This window comes from Hoplias malabaricus, chromosome 14 (genome assembly GCF_029633855.1).
Source record: "Hoplias malabaricus isolate fHopMal1 chromosome 14, fHopMal1.hap1, whole genome shotgun sequence".
Taxonomy (NCBI): domain Eukaryota; kingdom Metazoa; phylum Chordata; class Actinopteri; order Characiformes; family Erythrinidae; genus Hoplias; species Hoplias malabaricus.
This window is the reverse complement of record NC_089813.1, coordinates 14,453,778-14,475,771: the sequence shown is the minus strand read 5'-3', so window position 1 is coordinate 14,475,771 and position 21,994 is coordinate 14,453,778. Positions and strand designations below refer to the sequence as shown.

Genomic DNA, 21,994 nt, shown 5'->3' with positions numbered 1-21,994 from the left:
CTGATACTATCACACGTTTTTGCTGACAGAGTATTTGTAAAAGGAAAAATATATATTTTTAGACAGTAGTCGACTAAACTACTGAAAGAACGTTAACGTGTGCAATATTTCCATTCTTAAACAGGCGAATTTACAAAGATGATGTTTTCTTTATCAAATGTCACTCTTCCTAGTCTGTGTGAACCTTAAATAGACAATATTAAATACTCATCTCAGTTCCACCTTAAACGTTGCAGCAAGACTTTAAGCAAATGACATGTTTTGAAGCGGGCTCAGGTAAATGATGAAGGTAAAGCACAGTGTGGGAAAACCCTCAGCAGCTTGCATTATGTTCTAAGTTCTAATGTAGTCATTTGTTTTGTCTGAACACTTTGTATTTTATCAATTTACTTTTTAAACATGATTTTATTTTTGGCTAAAAATCCCTTCTTTGTTGTGTATAATTAAAATAAAGTAAAAACCAAGGGACCCTTCATTAGGAATGCCTTAATTTATGCAGATATTTCCACAGTGAGCCAATAACTGAAGAGCAGTTCATGAGCCAGTTATTTTCTTCGTGGGCGGAGTTTGGGGTCCAGCGAGTGCACAGCTCCCTCTACTGGTCAGAGCTTAAACAGATTCATAGTGAGAGGAATTAAATGTTAAATTAATATCATGTGCCTTTATTCAGAGAGCAAAATGATGAGAGTTTACTGTGGTATTCATTATAAAACACTGTCTGAGTTTTATTATTGCAGTATATGAGATATGCTTCTACTGAAAAGGTAAGCTTTGTGTTTCTTATTGGAAGGGAATACTGTATCAGTGGAAATTAAAAGTCTTTATTAATAGGAACGGGAGTTGTGTGTTCATATAAATACATGTGTTACTGTGGTTGGCATTAATTAATACATTTGTTAACCTCCTTTTTTTGGCCTCAATTTAAATTATAACTGTTTTTAAATATATGAAATATTTTGACATTGTTCATAAATTCACAGATGTAAGTTTGATATAGATACAACAAAGATTACACTGATATAATCTTTTTACTGATATAACCATTTTACTAATGGAATAATGGCCAGTGTTCAAGTTTTTAATATAATTTAAGTAAGTGTTCCCCCCTCTGGATTTGTTATTGTACAGTATGTACATGTTTGTGAAGGCGGAAACTATCAAGGAAATAAGCCCCATTGTTGACCTCAGTTTATTTCTTTTCTGCAGCTGCAGGCTTTCTCTAGGCCTCATTCTGTTGGGTCGAAGGAGATGGTTGTTTTTTTGTTGTGGACCTTAGGGATCTCGTATGTTAAAGTAGGGATGTCACTTGTAACAATATTAAATAAATAAAATAAAAATAGAACAGAAAAAAGACAATAATAATTATAATAATTATAATCCTCTCAGCTCCACAGGAGCACATGGTACTGAAATTCTCTTTTAGGTTCTGAAAAGCCGTTACAAGAATCAGGATCTAAATCACATTATTTACATTGGTTCATTCAGAACCAATGTCTGTTATACATTGAAAGTGTGGGACGAAATTTCTTACCTCAACCTCTGTAGCATTTCACCCCCAACACAATAGAGGTTATCAAATAAGGAATCACTGCCATGAGACTACTGAGCACTCTGAGAACTGAGAATGGAGATCCTGAATCAGACACACCTTATACACACACAAACACAAACACAAAAACACATGAAATGACTGTAAAATAGGGCAGAGATTGTTCATTAATTTATTCACTTGTCTGTAACCACTTATCCAGTTCACGATTGCTGAATTACAATTCACATTACATAAACATAAACGTTAAAAATGATTTGTACTGAAATTTGTAATTTTAACAATCTTTTTAAAAACCCTGTGGCCTGTGGTCAGTATTGAATCATATCTCTGAATAATGAACCGAAGTAGTATTGTGGTTAGAAACGGTGTTTATTTAATTCTGGTCATTAACAGAACACAAAACAATTAGAAGAACACAAAAAAGCTTTGATTGCATTGGTATATTGTAGAAAAAAATACAAATATGTAAAATAATGTACAGGGTGAGCCATTTATATGAATACACCTTAATACGGATACTGGAAGCCTGTGCTAGCATTTCTCCTGCGGTGTTGCCCTCAGTGTGTGAAGAGTGGGAGAAGAGGGTTGCATTGACAATCGAACACAATGGGCAGCACTTGAACACATTTTATAAGTGGTCAGAAACTTGTAAATAACTCATGAAAGAATAAAGTTACGTTAAAACAAAAGCACACCATTGTTTTTCTTGTGAAATTCCCAATAAGTTTGATGTGTCACATGACCCTCTTCCCATTGAAAAAACAAAAGTTGGATCCAAAATGACCGACTTCAAAATGTCCGCCATGGTCACTACCCATCTAGTTTCCCCCCTCCCATATACTAATGTGCCGCAAACAGGAAGTTAATATCACCAACCATTCCCATTTTATTAAGGTGTATTGACATAAATGGCCCACCCTGTATAATGTTCTGAAAACTCAACTTGAATTAAACAGGTTTAAAATGTTCAACAAACAGATTATTATAGATTAAATAGGAATATAATACACAGTATTTATAGAATAATACTGTTATACTCTCATTGCCTTAATCCTGACCTAACTTTACTTCCTGTCAATGTAAAAAAAAAGTTTATGCAAAACAGCATTTTTATAAAAACTACTTTAAACGATTAAAAGTGAGCTGTAAACAATGCAAAATAAGAGGTAGCAACTGAAATGCAAAAGACAATCCACCAGAAAAGACACATGGTTTTCTGTATTTAAAATGTTCATTTCAGAAAATAAAAACAGTAGTAGTAATAATAATAAAAATAATAATAGTAGTAGTAATAATACCACTACTACTACTACTACTACTACTACTACTACTACTACTAATAATAATAATAATAATAATAATAATAATAATTATAATGAACATAAATTACCTTTACATTTTAACTGTTAAACTGTTCGGTTGTTAAAAAAATAATGCTATGCTTATATTCTCCCCAATCATTAGTTATTAACGATTCCACCCTAAACGCTTGTACTAGCTCCAGTCAAACACAAAGCCAGCGATCAGGGACAGTGAAGGTAATCACATTCTTATTCAGAGACGTGTGAAACCAGCCACTGCATCTTTTCAAACTGCTACTGTTTCTACACCACTGGACAGCTCAACACACTGCAGAAGGGTGGCAGCTGCCCAGATCTATGATGTCGGCACTGGTTTACATGGTACTTGTGTGATGGGGAATACAGGGTGACCATTCCACTCACTCAGAGAGTGAGGCCAGTTTTACTCTCATTGACTCACAGCCTGAGAAGACTAAGGCGTCACTGGGGATCAATCCACCAATCTGGATGACAGCTCCAATGTATTTAATGCTGAAAATCTCAGGAGCCCCCTTAATATTTAACTTACAATAGCATAAACCACACTACATATCCAAACAGAGTTCAACAAGGCTGTATTAATTAAATAAAACAAAACATAGAAAGATTTTACTTTGGTAATATACAATTCTGGAAGAGCATTTTTTATAATATTTAAAAAAGTGAAGAAGTCTGAATATATGGATATCTTGACCTCCTCTGTCAGCGCTCCTAAAAACCTGGATCACACATTCTGCAAATGGTTGTCTGGAGTACTGCAACAGCACAGGTTCCTTCAGAAACCTAAAAAGAGAAAAGCACTTTAACTGAATAGGTTTGTGTCTTTGAACGCTATAAAACCTGGGTTTAGATCAAAGCAAATGTAAACTGTTTTTGGCACATTTTTTATTAATATATCCCTATGTTTACTTTATGTATAATTTCCATTCTCCGTCTTTAATTCCACACACCATTCCTGGGTTTCACTGTGTGGGATCAGTATATTCAGACTTTATCACACTGGGATGGATGATGGATGATCATAACTGAAGGAATACAGCAGGTAAAACTCACCTCATCACAATTCAAAAATTAATTTACTAAAATAAAAACACATTTGGTTTCTGTATATGAATCATAGTTATATCAATTACTGTAGCTTCTCAAAATCTTCAGTCCTGGATAATATATAATAATGGAGAATAATGTGAGGCTGTAGTGTGTACAGACTAACTCTGGGTCTTGATGACACAACCTCCACTTCCAGAGAGTGTCATTTAAACACGGTGTCCTTGTGTAATTAATGCCATTATTTTTAACTAGTGAAGCCAAGCTGATAAACTTTATGATTTCATCTTACCTCAGTCTGTGGTGTGCTTCACGTCTGAGTAAATGTTGTCATCGTCTGCAGTGGTTTTCCCTGCAGCACACAGTCACTGAATTAATGTCACCCAAGTAAGTATTCTTGACATAGCTTTTGTTTTTCAAAGAAATGTAAAGACATTAGTTCAATTCACACAAACGTCCCGCCACACAGCACACTTCTGCTCTTATCATATTTGGATACTTTCTTTCAAACTCACCCTTTAATCATTTCTTTGGCTTCAGTTCAATATCAGCGTAAGTCACATCACTGGGTTCAGCTCTGGTTTCTGAAAGAGAACAGAAGCTTTGTGTCCCCACTGTCTTTCTTCTGTCAACATCCATTAACACATCTCAAAATGTCATCCTCAACCAGTTATTGATAATTATTTTCAATTCACTTGAATATTTCCCAAAAACTTACACCCACTCTGAACTAAACTCTCCTTGAGGTTTTGGAAAAATATTACTATTTGAGTGAATGTTGTACAGTAGAGCAGCCAGTGTTTCATGTTACAGTTCTCTGTGCTCTTTTCAAAATAATATGCAGTGTGTAATTCATACCTTTACCATGGGGTTTTGGTGATTCCTCCTTAATTTCAGAATATGTGACATCACTTGTTATCACTGCATCTTCTGATATAGAATATTTTTTAAAGAGAAAATGTAAAATACACAGAATTGCACAGAATAACATAAGAATTTAACTTAAATCTTACCATTTTGTTTGGGTTTTTTCTTTTTATTTGTCACAATATTGGCATACACAATTTCACTGGACAAAGCTGCAGAATCATCTGGAACAGAAGTTGTTTATTAATGACTCCACTGTATTATCACGTCATAAACACACTCCTTTATAAAGTACAGCTAAAGAGGAAAATAACTGTTAAAAACAAGTTATGAAATAAGTTTGGGGAATGACCGTGTCCTAAACTCCTCCTCCTACACATGCTACACCCAAAAAACCTTCCTTCTCCCTTCAGTTTCTGGTGACGAAAAGGTTCAAATCCCACCCACTCCTTCAACTCTTGCTTGATTGCTGAGTGACAGGGGCCCAGATTCCCAGCTCACAGCAACCTCCCAGAACACTTCCCCAACTTTCTCAGTGTTCACCTCCCCTTTCAGACCGGCTCATATCATTCATCAAATATATTCATCAACTACATATTACTGGGATCATTTCTTATTAAAAGAAATAAGATCTTCTAGAATGACATAGTCAATATTGTAAAATGTAAATGTTAGTGAGTTTGTCGACAGTGAAAACTGACCTGTCTGCAGTGGTGAGGATCCTGAGAGACAGTGTGCAGCTCCCCACAGATTCAGACTTTGATTGGTGTTCCACTGATTTCCAAAAAAAGTAAAAAGAGACCCTGCCCCACAATAAAAGCAAAATAATCTTTTTCACTTGTGTGTATTTGTTAAAACAAGAATGTGTGTTTGACAAAGAGAACACACACCATAGCGTGAAGAAATCATCTGCGTTTGAACAGCCTGCACATTGTCTCTGTCAGAACTAAACGACCTGGTTTTACTTTTTTTACATAATTTCTTCATGGTTAAAATCAGTTTTCAAACCTTTGTTTTTCTTGTAATAGCAGAACAGGCCCAGTATGATAATGAGGAGCAGGGAAGCACTCAGCCCCACAGTCACTCCTGTTATTACACCATCAAGTCCAGACCTTGAGAGTGGACAAATAACAGACTTTCATTTATTCATTTATATTGTGGTGATGCCAAGTTTCTCAGAATACTTACTGTTGGTTAGTTCAGGGTTGTTTTGGAGGCGGAGGTTATTTAAGGGGGTTTTGTGCTGTGTTTGTGATTTCCGGGGGGGGATTTTGTATTTTTGCTGCATGTGTTCTTGGGCTTCGTGTGTTGTGAGATGTGGTCTTAGGGTGTGTGGTGCCTCTGAATCTCGCTACACATCAAGCCCAGATTGCTGCTCATTCTCTTGCTTCCTTTCCTACTGTCCTTTAAAGAGTTCAATAAAAGTTCATGACTTAGTCTCATCACCTCCATGACGTCACAATATTTAAGGGTTTTACTGTAGAGTTAGAGTTAAATAACATGAAGCTGCTTCTTACTTCTGACTGAGATCCAGCTCCGTGGAGACTCTCCTTTCTCTGGGTGTTTACAGTGGTAGAGACCTTCATGAGACTTTGAGACTTTATGGATGGTCATCTCTCCTGTCGTCTGCTTCTGGAGAAGTACTCCATCTTTATAGAAATCAGCTGGGAGGTGTGAGGACTTTGTGGAGCGATATAAACAGTGGAGAGTCAGAGAATCTCCCTCAGACACAGAGTGGACAGGACTCTCCAGAATCACAGCACCATCTGCAGGATAGAAACAGGAGTAAATAAAGTGTTACTGTGGTAAAGAGCTTAACTGCATTTGAAATGTTATTAAATGATTAAAATCTTTTATACTTCTCTTCATTCCTTTGTATTGAGCCTCTATTATTGATGAGAATAGTGGAGACTCACTGTGCACTGTGATGTTGACAGGATCACTGCTCTCTCCAGATTCAGACTGACACCAGTAAACTCCAGTGTCTGATGTGGAGAGGGAGCTGATGTTGCAGGTAAACCCTGGAACTGAAGAACAGCTGGACACCTTCTCACTGTGTGTGTATCGTCTCACTCTCCATCCAGCAGAGTCTCTGTGTCCCTCACAGCTCAGTGAGAGAGAGTCAGTGCTGAAGTGTTGAGTTCTGCTGGGACTGATGATCAGAGACACTGGAGGAGAGTTACCTGAAAATACACAGAAGTATTAAAGTCTGTTTCCTGTAGAGGACATTAACTCATTTTCACTGTAAAAATCAACAGAAGTGTAGTGAGACTGTTCTGACTGTATATTCTTCACTGGCTCTAGTTCCTCACCAGTGATCCATAGCGGCTGTGGACTGCTGTACTGTGTGTGAAAGGCTGGTTCTCCTCTCTCTGCTCCACACACATAAACTCCTGTGTGATACAGAGCAGCAGGACTGAGAGTGTAGGAGCCTCCAGCTCCTCTTCTGCTGTCTGACAGGAGCTCTACAGAATACACCACTTTACCATGAACATCTGTAATCTGGGTTAAACCTTGTCTGTAGGGAACAGCTCTGTACCAGCTGAACATCCAGCCTTCAGAGGAGATATTAACCTCACAGCTTAGAGTCACTGAGTCTCCTTCAGTCAGCCAGCTCTGTGGAGACACACTCAATACTGCCTGGGCTTCACCTGACACAGACGACATGGAGAATAGAACAGACACAAACACGTTTATACACAGGGAGAAGATTATTACATACAGTATAATTAACAAGAAAATACACCTCAAACCCACAGACTCACCAGACACAGTCAGTGTAACAGCAGCACTGATCTCTGACTTCTGAGAGTCACTTTTCCTCTCCCCTCTGCAGGTGTATTTACCGCTGTTAGACTCTGTAACAGAGCGGACTGTAATCTCCTGTGATCTACTGAACTGCTTTAGTTCATTATTATCTTTAAACCAGATGTAATTCCACTCAGTGTCTCCTCCTGCCTCTATGTCACATCTCAGAGTGACATTCTCTCCTTTAAACACATGTTCATCAGGCTTTACACTGGACACCACAGCTGTAGGATTATCTGTAAAAAAGTGAGAATATATTATGAATTTAACTTATTATTGTTAGTTATATGAATTGATATATTAAATAAACAGAACTGAAATGTTCACTAGTGAATATGTTAAGAGTTAAAATATTTTATTAGAAAAGATGACCATTAAGAGATTCATAACATCAGTTTAAGATTTTCCTGAATTAATTCACCACAAATGGTTTTAGTTAAATGATCAAATCTAGAAAACATCCTTAAACTGGTACATTACCTTTAATTTAAATGTTGTTTAAACAACCAGTGAGTGGTTTGTAGTGAATCAAAACTGGCTTCATACAAAGAACCCTATTTTCCACCTTTAGATTGAACACTGAAACTGTCGGGTTATTTATTTATTTATTATTATTAATCTTTCTTTTCAGTTTGTAAGAAAAACAAATGTTTTCTTTATGACGGGAAGCAGAGCTGTTTAGGTTTATGTTATTTATAAAACTGGACCCTTGAGCTGATTAATGTTTAAGAAAACACAACTAAGTTTATTGAAAATCTGACAGAAAAACCACTGAGAATTATTTACACATTACAGTTAAATTAATAAAATTAGAGCTGGTTCATTCATTTTTAAAGTCAGTATGAAGCTATATTTATTCTCTCATGTGCAAAATCTCTACTCAAAATTGTTCTGGAGGCAGTGCTGCCTTTGAGGTCAAAGTGTTACCAGCCAAAAGGAGGGGGATGAACCTGATTTGATGGCACACATTCGGTGGAGATTTCCAAACACATGCAGTAAACCAGTAAAGCTCTGCCTAGACCCAGTGTGTGCTCTGTCAGAAATGACATTAGAAGAAAGAAATGTGCAATATACTTTACATTTCTGTTACTTTACATAGTTCTGTTTTGTAATTAGTTGGAAGCGCTGCAGAAATCTTTGTTATGTTTTGCTTGAATGGAGGATAATGTAACTGCCTCTGAGGAAGCTGAGGAATGATATAATGCTCTGCTGCCTCTGAGGCAGATTCTGTAGAAGTAGTTTCCTGCACATTGGAGTTATGACTCTGCTGTCTGTGAAGGAGCTACAGAATGTTATACAATAATGCTCTGCTTCCTCTGAGGTAGAGGCTAAGACAAAGTGGAAATGCACGACTGCTGCCTCTGAGGAAGCAGAGCATTATAACATTCTGCAACAAATCTACAGGGGAAAAAAGATAATTATTTTGCACATTTATTTCTTCCAAAGTCATTTCTGACCGTCAGAGCAGGCAAACCACGGAGGTCTAGACAGAGCTTTACCAGTTTATAGCGCTGTATTTGAAAATATCCGCCCGATGTGTGATAATCATCTTCATCCCACCTTTTGGCTGGAAACTAATCACCTTCTTTCTGCCTCAAAGTCAGTGCTGCCTCCAGAACCATTCTGAGTAGTGATTATGCACATGACACTTTTAATCTTACTTCCTTGTTAGCTCACATCCCTAGTTTTATTAAAAGCAAAATTCATCAAATCATATCAATTAGAAGATGATTTTATTTCCTGTAAAACATTGTCGCTGCCTGTTTCTAAAATATCTTCTAATACTGCATTTCACAAACACACACCACCCCACCCCCTGATAAAACTCACAGATAAATATGTGACGCTGTGGAAGGAAGATGTGTTATGAATTCTGAATAATGTTGACTATTTGTGTGTGTAGTGATGTAAATATAAATCATTACATGTTCAGTCCTAATAGCAATAAATATCATCACTTAGTGAAAGTATCTTACTCACCAGTGACGGTTACCCAGAGTGCATCACTGTAGTGTGTGTAGTAGACTGGGTCTCCTCTGCCAGCTCTGCACCTGTACTGACCTCCATTAGAGTCACTAACGGAGCTGATGGTGTAGATGGAGGAGCTGGAGTTGATCTCAGGACTCTGTGTGTCTCTGAACCAGTAGAAGGTCCATCCAGCAGACTGACCCAGTGTACAGTACAGAGTCACTGGGTTTCCTCTCAGTACAGATCCATTACGGTTTGATGTCAGCGTAGGTTGAGGTTTTACTGTCGTGAAATAATTTTATTGGAAATAAGAAGCACTCAGAAACACACTTTGCTGCCTTTAGTATTTTGAATATTCTGTTTATTACAGTCATTTACTAAGAGTGTAGACAGATAAGCAAAGTTAGACTGTGTTATACGTCTGAAAACATAACTGCGCTCATTTCTCATTTTCCTACCCTCCACCAGGAGTTCCAAAGTGCAGTTTCAGCAGTGCTGAGACTGGAGTAGTGGAGCATCAAAATGATTTTCAGGCATTAGATTTAAGCAGAAATTACTACATATACTACAGAGTCTTGCTTAAATTCCCCCAAACCCGTCTCCCATTTACCCTCAGCAGCCCCCTTCAAACTGATGTGTGGATCCCGACTTGTATTTGTTTACCTTGTGTTTTTGTCTTTTTTGGACTCTGTGCTCTGCCCCTGACACTGGTTTTTGATCTGTCTCTGGAAACTGTCCTCCTTGTGATTTCTCTGACACTGATCTGGACTTTGAGTCTAAGTTTCTCTTTCATCATCTCGTGTTGGGACCGGTCCTCCGTCTAAGTCCATCAAGCTACTTACAGAGCTTTATCCCTGGCAGTGAGAGCATTTAATGTCTCTTCACTTCTCTGATTACCAGGCTGAACTCATGGAGGATAGGGGCAAGTAACTAATTACCAGCTCACAGATGGAGACCCTGATTAGAAGGTGGGGCTAAGGCAGGGCTAAGGTGGAGACAAAGGAGGCGACAGGAACCAAAACAAACACAGAGAAACAGTCATCACAAACCAGAGCAGGAGAGAGGGCAAGAGAGTGACACACAGCCTGGGTGTAGAAACATGAGCAAAGTCACACTGTGTTGTGTCTGAAAAGGTAAATAACTCCATTTTCTCAGAGAGATAATACTGAAATAACTAGTGTACCATTAATCTCACACCTCAGTTCTACCAACTTTACAGTATGGAGTACTAATGATAACATTTGTACATTATCTAAGTTAAGGGAGCTGTATAACAACAATAATATAAACCCTTACAGGTATCTGAACGCACACAATGAGGGAAAAAGTCCTTCCACCAACATAGGTCCACTCCTTCTCTTGTTCAAAACTGTAACACTGAACCCTCTCAGTGCTAGCATCCCTAGACTCGCGCTCTGATTGGCCAAACAAGTGGAGTAATTAGGGGTTCATGCACTGACTGTTACTCACTGGCAGCAAAGACTAAGAACAATCCATGAGCCAACGTACCTGTTTTGTGTTCACTTGGAAGTACATCCCTGTATTCAGTATGATCACCAACTTCTTTACGGATGGTTTTATACATTTCTTTGACACAGAAAACCAGTCTAGATGTGACAAGTAGGACCTGTCCACCCCTGTTTGGTTTCCTGTCAGACACTTTTTTTTATGGTGGCACCTGTGAGGCACAGTGAAGTGTTCACCGCTAAGGCGACATAATTGATTTGGGTTTGTGTAGTATAGCGGTGGTGGTGTAACGCACCGATTGGCTAGGTAATCATATTTAACCGGTCCTGCGCACTGGTGTTTGTTTGGTATCATGGACACCAGTTGCATAGGTCGGGCAGCACGTCGGGATTTCCGTGTTGTAAGTGTACGCTTAGTGATTTTGTAGCATAATGAAGTTATGCATAGGTATCTGAACCACGGGTTTAACATTTTATAGATTCAAGGTAGTGCCTGAGAACTTCAGAAGTACGGTGTGTGGTTGGTGTGGTGTGGCGATGAGGTGCTGAGGAGCCAAAATAGTGACGTGGGACTTTCAAGACTGGGTCAGTATTGTAGTAATGGTTTTATTTTATGCCATTACATGAATATTATTAGTTATGTAGGAAGTAAAACAGTGTTAGACAGATTGTGTACATTCGTATTCAGTTATGTTTTAATGGATGTTTATTGTGCAATAATAATAATAATAATAAAGCTGAAGTCTGGGGCGGGAGTCATTTTAATTAGTACCTGGGAATTTTAAGGACCTAACTATGGTAAAGTGTAGGGTTATTTATGTCGGTATGATTTGTGTTTTTATTAGATTCAGGGATTTTGCAGAGGGAGGCATAGCATGTGCAGAAGCAGACCAGCCCCAGTGAAAACTTTGTAGGTTTACCTCTGAGTGGTCGAAGGTAATGGAGGGGTTTGTGAGCATGTGTGAGAGCCTAACTCTGCATGGGAGAAGCAATGGGATACAGGCTAACCTTGTCTTTTTTTTTATTCCATTGCTCTAGGTTACCTTGTCACCAGTCGCTGTTTTGTTGTTTTTTCTATTGTTTTGCTATTCTGATCCTCTATGCTTCTCTGTGAGGACCGGTACACGTGAGAAGTGCCTGGCTCCTTGTGTCACTGTAATAACCTTGGATGGTTTTCTTTTCATTATTCCATGTGTTACTGAAAGAGGGCAGATTAGTGTTTTAAATAGAATAAATAATGGCACATTTTCTTTTGTGCTTGTTTACATTAATGTTGTATTTCTTTGTCCAGGCTGCCATTGGTAGGAAGCTGTCCAGTGGGGAAGCAGATTAAATTTTGTAGTGGTATTAAATTTCACTGTATTGCCATGGGTCTAGCGAGCTGAAGGTGGTGTGGTGTGAGTGATTTCCACATTGTATAGCTTTTTTTTATTAGCACCCACTGGAACAGCGTGACTACCACGGTAACTTGGACCTTTATTATTTTTGTATTTTTTTTTGTTTGTTTGTTTTGAGGAATTGCGTTCGTTGCAATATTTTCTTTATTGTTTCTAATAAATTTGGAAATTTTGCCCTCTACTTCATTGCTGTCTCTGCTCATTTAGTTGAAGCCCCTGTGAGTGAGGAAGGGTACCCAACAAAATAATTGTGTACAGGTTGGGGGGTGGTTTGTCTGTATCACTTAGTGTTTGGGGTAATAGTTTCTTTGACTTTTTTGACTTTTACCTGTTACATATATTTAATGGTTTATAATTTCCTTACAAACTCAGAATACAATCATTTAAAATGTGGGAAAACTGATCCCCACTTGACCCTCAGCAGCCCCCTTCAAACCCCCCCCTCTCTCCCACAGAGCTCTGTGCCCAGTGTTGTGTGAATCCTCTGCACATTTCTGAGCGGGTTTCTCCTGCAGTTTTTAAATCTCTTTTTCTGTTTCTGATCGTGGCTCCTTTATTCTCGCTGGGATTTTTGGATCGCATCTTGTACTTGTTTACCTCGTGTTTTTTGTCTTTTTTGAACTCTGTGCTCTGCCCCTGACACTGGTTTTAGAGTTGAGTAGAGTTCAGTTAAATCTCTAAAATGATCAGTTTAAAGAGCTGAATCACTACTAATAGAAGAAGATTAAAAGATTTCCTTCACCCTCACTTCTAGTTCTAGTTTATTTACATGTTTCTAATGCTCATCTAGTCTGATTATTCTTTTCCCCCATTTCTCCATCAGCTGCAGAGATTTAACTGAATACTGGGAATAATGGGTGATTCATGTTTAAAGATGTGTCTCACAGCAGTTATAAACTGTAAAATGCAGCACGAAAGGCTTCATTACACTCTGTCTACAGAAGAAAAAAACAATGAAGGACGTGTTGAGAAAAGTCTTAAGGAAATAATGAGGACTATTGGAAGACTATATTAGAATTTTTTTTTAATTGCATTTTACTACTAACTACTTGGTGTTTATCTTAAGATCCTTTGTACATTTTCTTAGGAAAGCTTCTGTGAATTCGGCCCCTGATCTCACTGAATGTGTTTGTATTATTTGGATCTTTGAGAAGAAGAAAACGCAAACAACATGTAACTGAACTTCAGAGGTGAGGAAAGTCAAGGATCCTAAAAAAACTAATCTCCTGCAGCTGTAATAGGAGAGAAGCACAGATTTATAAAAACATCCTAATATAGTTTTATATGAACTCTAATAATAGAATAATGTAATAAAGGTGTCACAATCACCTGATACAGTCAGTGTAACAGAGGCACTGGTGTGTGTTCTTATTCGGCCTGAAAGTCCTCCTCTACAGGAATAAGCTCCTCCATGATTCCCATCAACTGTAGGGATTTGGTACGTCTTTGAGTATTGAGACTGCAGTGTGTCACCCTTAAACCAATAATAACTCCATGGATATCCACTTTGTATTTCACACGTCAGAGTGACTCTCTCTCCGATGAAAACACTCTGATCTGGCTGGATCTTCACTGTAGGCGTTGGTTTCTCTGTTCAAAGATCACAAATGCTTTTAAATGTTTATCATAACAGAACAAAACCATGTATTTACATTTTTGATTTTTCTCTAGTTCTCTCTGACTCTGGAAACACCAACTGCACTTTTATTCTGGGACAGTTTGGTTCACAAAAGAACCAATAAATACTCAAACACTTCTAATATAAAATTAACTTTTTACTGCTCCTGTAAAGTTAGCTTTGGAGAAAAAAAATTTTGCTTCTGAGAACAATGACATACTTTAAATATTAAAATAAAAAAATCACAAATTTCTAAACCCAAGTTATTTGTAAATTGTGAAACAGAAGTCATCCCATAACTCTGACTGTAATTGAATGGTATCACTGTAGAACACAGAATAATAATCTCCCTGAGCGCTGCACACTGGAACTCTGTTCCTCCTGGAGTACACACTGCTGCACTGACTGTGTTGTTGTGTCTATCTTCAGGAATCAGAGGAGGGTGTAAATACTGAGAGTCTTTCCTCCAGAAAATCTCCATCCAGTCGACTGTGGCAGCTCACAGCTCAGAGTAACTGTGTCTCCAGTAAAGACTGTGCTCTGAGACTCCACTCTCAGTCTGGGTTTTACTGCTGATATGAAATGATGAAGTCTGTTAAATATCTGCCTTTTCTTCAGAACACAGTGTTAGAACAAACCTGCAAATGGACCCAGTTCACTCTGTAGACCCTTCATTGTGTTTATTGAGGTGCTATAAACAAATCCATCATTGGTAAATTATATCATTTGTTCCTTTTACATTTTAATAATGAATACATGCTCATACTGTCCTGAGTGAAAGACAGAACTGGAGTCTATTCCATATTTGTTTGTTAAAATCTTATATACTGCTCTATCAATTTGTGGAAGGGATATTTTTCACTCTTCAACCTAAACATTTCCTCTTATTGGTATTTTCCACTTTGTGGCTGTGGATAAACCTAGATCAGTGGTTCCTAAACCTTTGCTGCAGTGCCCCTGTTATAGATGAGAATATTTTCGAGCATACACCCATACTCCAACACACACACACACACACACACACACACACACACACACACACACACACACACACATCTAATGCTTCCAGACTCCACTGTAATTTAATTTAAACTCTGAAATTCATACGATACGATACTGTCAGATTCCTCTGAGGTTTGTCTTACATCACTGTGTCTCCAATAACAAAGAAGGGGCCGGGAGTGAGATCCATTTCACAAACATCTACAAACATCTTACAACATGTTTTACAACAGCACAGGACAATACACTTAAAACCATAGCGGAGATTCCCTTCATACAAAACCATGTTACTACATATGAGCAAATCTATATAGATCACCCTTTTATTAAGTTTCCCACTCACTGAGGTATAAACCAGCTCCTAAACCTGTTCAGTCTTGACTTCGGGATTCTAAAGCATCTATTTGAAGGCAAAATGTTACAAAACTACGACTTCTGTTTACAAACCTGCATCTTCTTAATGAACAAATCAAAATAAAGTCTCAAATCACATTTACAGTGGAATTATTACAAGTGACGTGCATTACTCCTCTCATACACTTGCCTTGCTGCACCCCCTTTCAAACACCTCTGTGCGCCCCCCCCCCTCCCCCCGATACACAGTTTCAGTGAATCAATGTATGTTTTGCCCCTGAAGCAGCTGCAATGAGATGAAAAAAGTCAGACATGTGCTTAAAGAAGAGGAGAGTAAAATAATTAAATATTTAAATAATAAAAAAGAAGAAAACTAAAAATGTTCTGGACCTGATAAACCACCAAACTGGTCTCTATCAGATAAACAACACTTAGAGAAACACTGGGTAAGATTTTGGTTTTTGCTGCTGAGGCGCCCCCTAGTGTAGTTCATTTTTACAGCACTTTACAGAGATCAGAGGGGGAGTGGTTTTCTACCCTCCTCCAAAAGGTACATAGTGCAGTTTCTGCAGTGCTGAGCCCAGAGAAGCAATCACAGAGGCTCCTAAAAGACTAATCCCCTGATGCTATAGTACAGGCAAAGATTAGATTTGTATATTTATAATGTACTTCTAGATTAATAAATCATATTATAAACAGTAATAAACACATCACTCACACCTGGTACAGTTAGTGTAACAGCCTAACTAGAGTGTGTGTGTGTGTGTGTGTGTGTTCAGCCCAATGTTCTCCTTTACCGTTATAAACACCTGCATGATACAGATTAATTTCAGAGATTTGTTCTCCTTCCACTGTGGAGATTCACTGAGGGGGATGTCGTCCTTATACCACACACAGTTCTGAACTCAGGTTTTTAGTAAAATAGAAATCTGTAGCAGTCAATACATACCTCTAACTGTAACCTGGACGATGTCACTGTAGTAATAACGACTGTCACCTGGCTGGCCCACTCCACACTGGAACTTTGTTTCTCCTGGAGTAGACACTGTTACACTGACTCTGTTGATGCGTCTATCTTCAGGAATCAGAGGATGTTGTAAATTCTGAGAGTTTTTCCACCAGTAAAACTCCCATCCAGTGGAATATGGCGTCTCACAGCTCAGAGTAACTGTGTCTCCAGTAATAACTGGGTCCTCAGGCTGCACTTTCAGTTTGGTTTTATATTCTGTTGATATGAAATGATGAATTACAATGTACAGTTTTCTTCAACATTTGCCCCTTGATCAAATGACATTGTTAAACATTATATCATTTCCTCTTCATGGACTGAATTTCTTTATATTTTAGTGGAAAGTAACTAGTTATTTGTTAGATGTAAAACATTGGACATGTGTTTGTTTCAACATAAATATAGCAACATGTGATATTTAGTTTTTCTCTGTAGTGTGTTCCATTTTTTCAACAAAACAGCTGATCTTTCTCCTCCAGTATACAACCATTTTAATAATTATAATTAATTACATAATCTTACTTATTTCACAAAAGACACAAACTGAATCATGTATTATTAAATAATTAATTCATTAATTGATTAATTTGTTCATTCATTGTTTGTAACCGCAATCCTAAACTGTCCAGGGTGTGACCCCACCTTGTGCCCAGTCCATCACAGGGCAACAAACATTCACACACTCACACCTATGGACACTCCTGCACAACCACTCCATTTAACAACATGTGTTTCTGGACTGTGGGAGGAAAGCAGAGCACCTGGAGGAAGCCCACACAGACACAGAGAGAACACACCAAACACCTCACAGACAGTGACCTGAGGTGGGGCTCAAAAACACAACCCCAAGCCTGTACTAATCAAGTGATGATTTTACTCTGGTTTTGTCTGGGATTCATTTAATTCATTATTAATAAAAATGTATTAACAGAATGATCCGTTTTAAAGGAGTCAGTTTCAAAGGATGACAGTTTCTCTGTTCAAAGATCACAAGTACCTTTGTAATGTATATCGTCACAGGAACAAAACCTTCTGTGCAGATGTCAACACAGCTGCTTTTTGCCCTGCATCATATTTTTTAGCACATTTTATCACTGTTTTTGTTAAAAAAATTTTTTAACAAAGCAGAAGGATTTAAAGTATATATTATAGCGGCACTGGCTTGGGGTCTCACAGGAGAGCTCCCAGCATGCACTGCGGACTCCCCCGGTTCGTAGATTTAGGGCTAATTTTGGGGTTTATGTTGCAGTTGGTGGTTGTTCATATCAGGGAGGGTTTTCTCTTATGTTTCTGTGTGTTTGGGCGTAGTGTGTAGTGAGACGTGTTGTTGTTTGGGGGCTCACTGTCAGAATGAAGTGTGGTGGTTGTGATGTCCCTGAATCTGGCTACAGACCAAGTCTAGGCCAAACACAGTCTGTTCACTTGTGCCATTTTGCACATTTTGCTCTTTTAAGGCACTTAGTAAAACGTTGCTTGTTACAGCACGGCTGTGTCTCAGTATCATCCCAGTGTCTGTCAAAATATAAACACAAACATTAAAAAATAGATGTCTATAAATGTGGAAAATGTGCACTAAAACGTAAGTTATATTTCTTTAGTGGGTTTAGCAGAGGGTCTCCAAACTGCTGCATACAACTGTAAACAGTCACCGCGGCTATTAGTAATTTGTAATAATTAGTAATGAACATGACTAATTACTAATAATGTAATTATAATTATAATTGTAATTATAATCTACCGTCCTAAAAGCATGAAAGTAGTGTCACCAACTATGATTCACCAACAACACAATCATCATCATATTTTAAAACCTTTCTGTGTGTGTGTGTGTGTGTGTGTGTGTGAGTGTATTCTGTTGTTTTCATAAACAAGAGGGTATTTGAACTTTTCTGCTTTTCAAGTGGGAAAATTCCATTTGAAAACCTGAGGCCACAGTTCCAACCTCAGAGTAGTTAAAGATGTTCAGTGGCTACTCTTTTATCCCATTTCAACACGGCGTGTCCACTGACGCAGAACTAATAAAATAGGCTTTTGACTCAAATTTGAAGACAAAGTTAAGATGTTTGCAACATTTCTGACAAAACAGCAGCCAAATCACCACAGCTTTCTTACATTTTAAAAATAAATTTAGCCAAAGCCCAAATAACTCAATATCTAGATTCAAATTATATTCAGACAGCAGTCAAATCAGTGATAACTGAGTGGAAGTGTGCAATTTCCCATCTTCAGACTGTTGCATAAATCCTTTATTTGCTGGAAGCTTGCATATTATGAGCTCTCAGCGTAAGTGTAATAATGATTCTCATACTCTCAAACTAATTTTTGTATGATTTTTCATTTCTGATCACCGTGCAACAATAACACCACTCCAGGTTTCTATTTCTAACAATTTTAACATGTGACTAAGCAGATTTTATAAAGCTTTTGTTGGAAAACAAACCACAGAGCTCTCTATAATACATTTACACAACAAATCTATTGATTTTAATTGATACTTAATTAATCATGTTAAAGTAGTCTTAATAAAGAAATGAATTTAGGGTTCATTTTGTTTCATATGTTCTTGCATGAACTCTCACATTTATAGCACTGCTGGAGCTTATACTGAGACTGTGTTACAGTCAGTCTGGGTGGTGTTAACACACTTGCTGGTTGTTTGGTCTTAGAATGCAAGCTTGTTCACATTGTACACAGTCCCTCAAAACTCTACTTCAGCTCTGGGAACAGATTTTGTAACTAAATATTCATGGAAGAAAAAATAAACCTTCTGAACACAGTCCAAATGTCTGTGTCCTCACATGGCCATTTAATACGCAGAATACTCTGTAATACTCTGTGTATGTGAATGATAATGAGAGAGTTCAGTAGATGCATGTAATGATTCACCTTGAGTTTGTCCACGGTGGAAGAGCAGAACCAGCACTGCAGCAGAGAGAGAAACAGAGGACATGACGTATTAGTGTGAAACATCAGCAGGTAACACACACAGAATGAAGAAATCTGAAAGAGCTGGAGCTCATTTTATAAAGTAAAATATTCAGAATCACAAGATTACAGATTAAGATTCATGCTCCGTTACTCTTTCAGTGTCAGAAGTCAATCACTGAAAGTGAATCACTGAATTACTGAAAACATTTTTTTCACTCATTGTGCGTTATTGCTGTGGCAGTAGATGGTGGAAGAGATGGGGACTCGAGTTTGAGACTCTGACTCGAGTCGCATTTAAGTCCCTCAAACTGTGACTTAAGACTCAACTTGGACTCGTGAACTATCTTTGTGTAATGTAATTTATTATTATATCATTAGTTATTTTAATGTATATATATATATATATATATATATATCATGTATGTTTGATGACCGGCATTCAGTTCCCTTCCTGCCATGTGCAAAGAAGCTCATGCACGCAGCCACAGATATCAGCACTAGTGATGTTCGTTACCACCGATTTCCTTTCCGATCAGATACTGAGTAAAATCAGTGGTATCAGTCATACCGATTCGATCTGATCTGATACTGCAAATACACCTAATGTGTTCAGTAAATAAAAAAATAAAACAGTAGTGTATTTCAAATCATAGCTTCATAAAGAATACAAGCGTCATTTATTTATTTTAAACTCTGAAGTATATTGAGGTAGTGGCTCATTATATTGAGTGTAGCTGCTCTTGGGGAATCACCTTCAATCGATACAAAATCACATGACAAACAAATGATGGGGCGATTCTGCACTGAATGCTTAATCTTATTTAGATTCAACTATGTATGTAGTCTCTCCAAATCGCCTACAATAAGAGGATACAAACACTTGCTGTTTTGTAATGCTGTGTGACTCAAATCTAAATTACCAGTAAAATATTTAATTAAATAAATAAATGCCACAATAATTGCACAGGTTTGTCAATACCTACATTTTAAAATATTAATTTAACAGTTAAAGTAAATTAGACTGATTGTAAATAATAAATATTTTTTTATGGACAAAATATATTTTTATCCATCTTTTCTAGGATATATTTTTCAAAGTTCACCATGGATGTTTTATTGAAATTGCTCTGTATAATTTAATAACACCTATAATCCACTTTAAATGATCAATTCTTTAGGAAACTGTACCTGAATAAATCTAGGCTTTTTGCCTATGTGAGATTATCTCATGTAGCTATTTGTTGAAGCACGTGTTTCTGATCAGTCTGATCAGTTTTGATACTGTAGTGTGTGCTAAAAATGACAGTACAGTACATGATTTAAAATCAAGAAATAGCAATGCAGTCATGTGGTCTGGAACAATGGCATTCATGGTTTTCAACCATAAGAGACTTGAGACTCGATTAGGACTCGGGATGAGAGACTTGAGACTTGACTTGGACTTGTAAAAAATGACTTGTGAACATCTCTGTGGCCATGACCATAATATAAAAAAGATTGGATTCCATCAAGTTCACTTTTAGTGCATCAAAAAATGAAATGATCAGGACCCTCTCAGAGCCACAGGATTACCACAGAGCTGTATTATCAGGTGGTGGATCATGTGTCTAAAACACTGGGAGGTGAGAGGCCACAGTGTTTAAAAACTCCAGCAGCACTGCTTTTTTAATCCCATTAACTTATTTTATTTATAAACTATTAAATGACAAACACCAAAAATCAACAGCACTGTGAGTTAAAGGATAAACAGGTTCAAAAATCAGTAAAAAGACGAGTGTCTGATTCACTCATAGCAGTGTAACACACACTAACACCACCTCCATCCTGTCTGTGTCACTGAAGTGCTGACAATTATCTATCACCCAAATAATACCAACTGTCCTATGGAGGTCCTAATTAATGAAGAACTGTGGGGAAGGGGTCTAACCGACTAGAAAATATGAGCAGAAATACAACAAACACTGTCCATGATATAATATGTTTCAATTCTGTTATTGTGTTGATTGGAGTGTATAGTCTTTGTTTTGTATGTGTTTATAAAGTACACATAGTGATTTTATTACAGTTTGTTCCCTAGAAGGATCATGCTACAACATCTACTACACGTAGCTGCGTGAAATAAGCAACAGTCACAAGAAAAATTAGCTACAAGCAGTTACTGCAGACTGGAGCTGTTATGCTATCAGTCTGATTTAATATCTGGCATGTATCACCATACTGACACTGAAGCAAACACTCATACGATACAGCTTCAATAATACAGACTTCATACAGGGCCATAACTAGAATTAAAATTGTAGTGAGGTCCACACTGTGGGAATGCAAAGCCACTTCACTTCACAAAGCCAAATGTTTACAACTTCAAATGATGACTTCTAATGTTCTATGTTCCCCATCCATTCTCCCATAAACTGCTTTGAGTCCACTTAGATTATGTATTTTGTTTTACATTTACCTCTCTCTCTCTCTCTCTCTCTCTCTGTCAGTATGCTCATCCTCCTCTCATTCACTTTGGCAATATATATATATATATATATATATATATATATGACCTAAATCTTTAGTACCTCACTAAAATAAACATACTGTAGTAATCCATGTAGGATTGGGACATAAGAACACTGACTGCTTTAATTAC

At 37.6% G+C, this 21,994-nt stretch overlaps 1 protein-coding gene across 1 annotated transcript in view; it reads right to left on the bottom strand.

Moving 5' to 3' along the window:
- The window catches only part of LOC136666301 (Fc receptor-like protein 5), a 116,126-nt gene extending 96,204 nt beyond the window's left edge, over positions 1 to 19,922 (bottom strand). Inside the window, exons 1-8 of the mRNA XM_066644397.1 lie at positions 19,871 to 19,922; positions 16,369 to 16,494; positions 13,775 to 14,035; positions 9,595 to 9,864; positions 7,572 to 7,850; positions 7,119 to 7,457; positions 6,723 to 6,989; positions 6,324 to 6,572 (exon numbers count right to left, since the gene is read on the bottom strand). Coding sequence (XP_066500494.1) covers positions 6,324 to 6,572; positions 6,723 to 6,989; positions 7,119 to 7,457; positions 7,572 to 7,850; positions 9,595 to 9,864; positions 13,775 to 14,035; positions 16,369 to 16,494; positions 19,871 to 19,922 — 1,843 coding nt within the window. The remainder of the gene's footprint in view (positions 1 to 6,323; positions 6,573 to 6,722; positions 6,990 to 7,118; positions 7,458 to 7,571; positions 7,851 to 9,594; positions 9,865 to 13,774; positions 14,036 to 16,368; positions 16,495 to 19,870) is intronic.
- Positions 19,923 to 21,994: the final 2,072 nt, after the last annotated feature.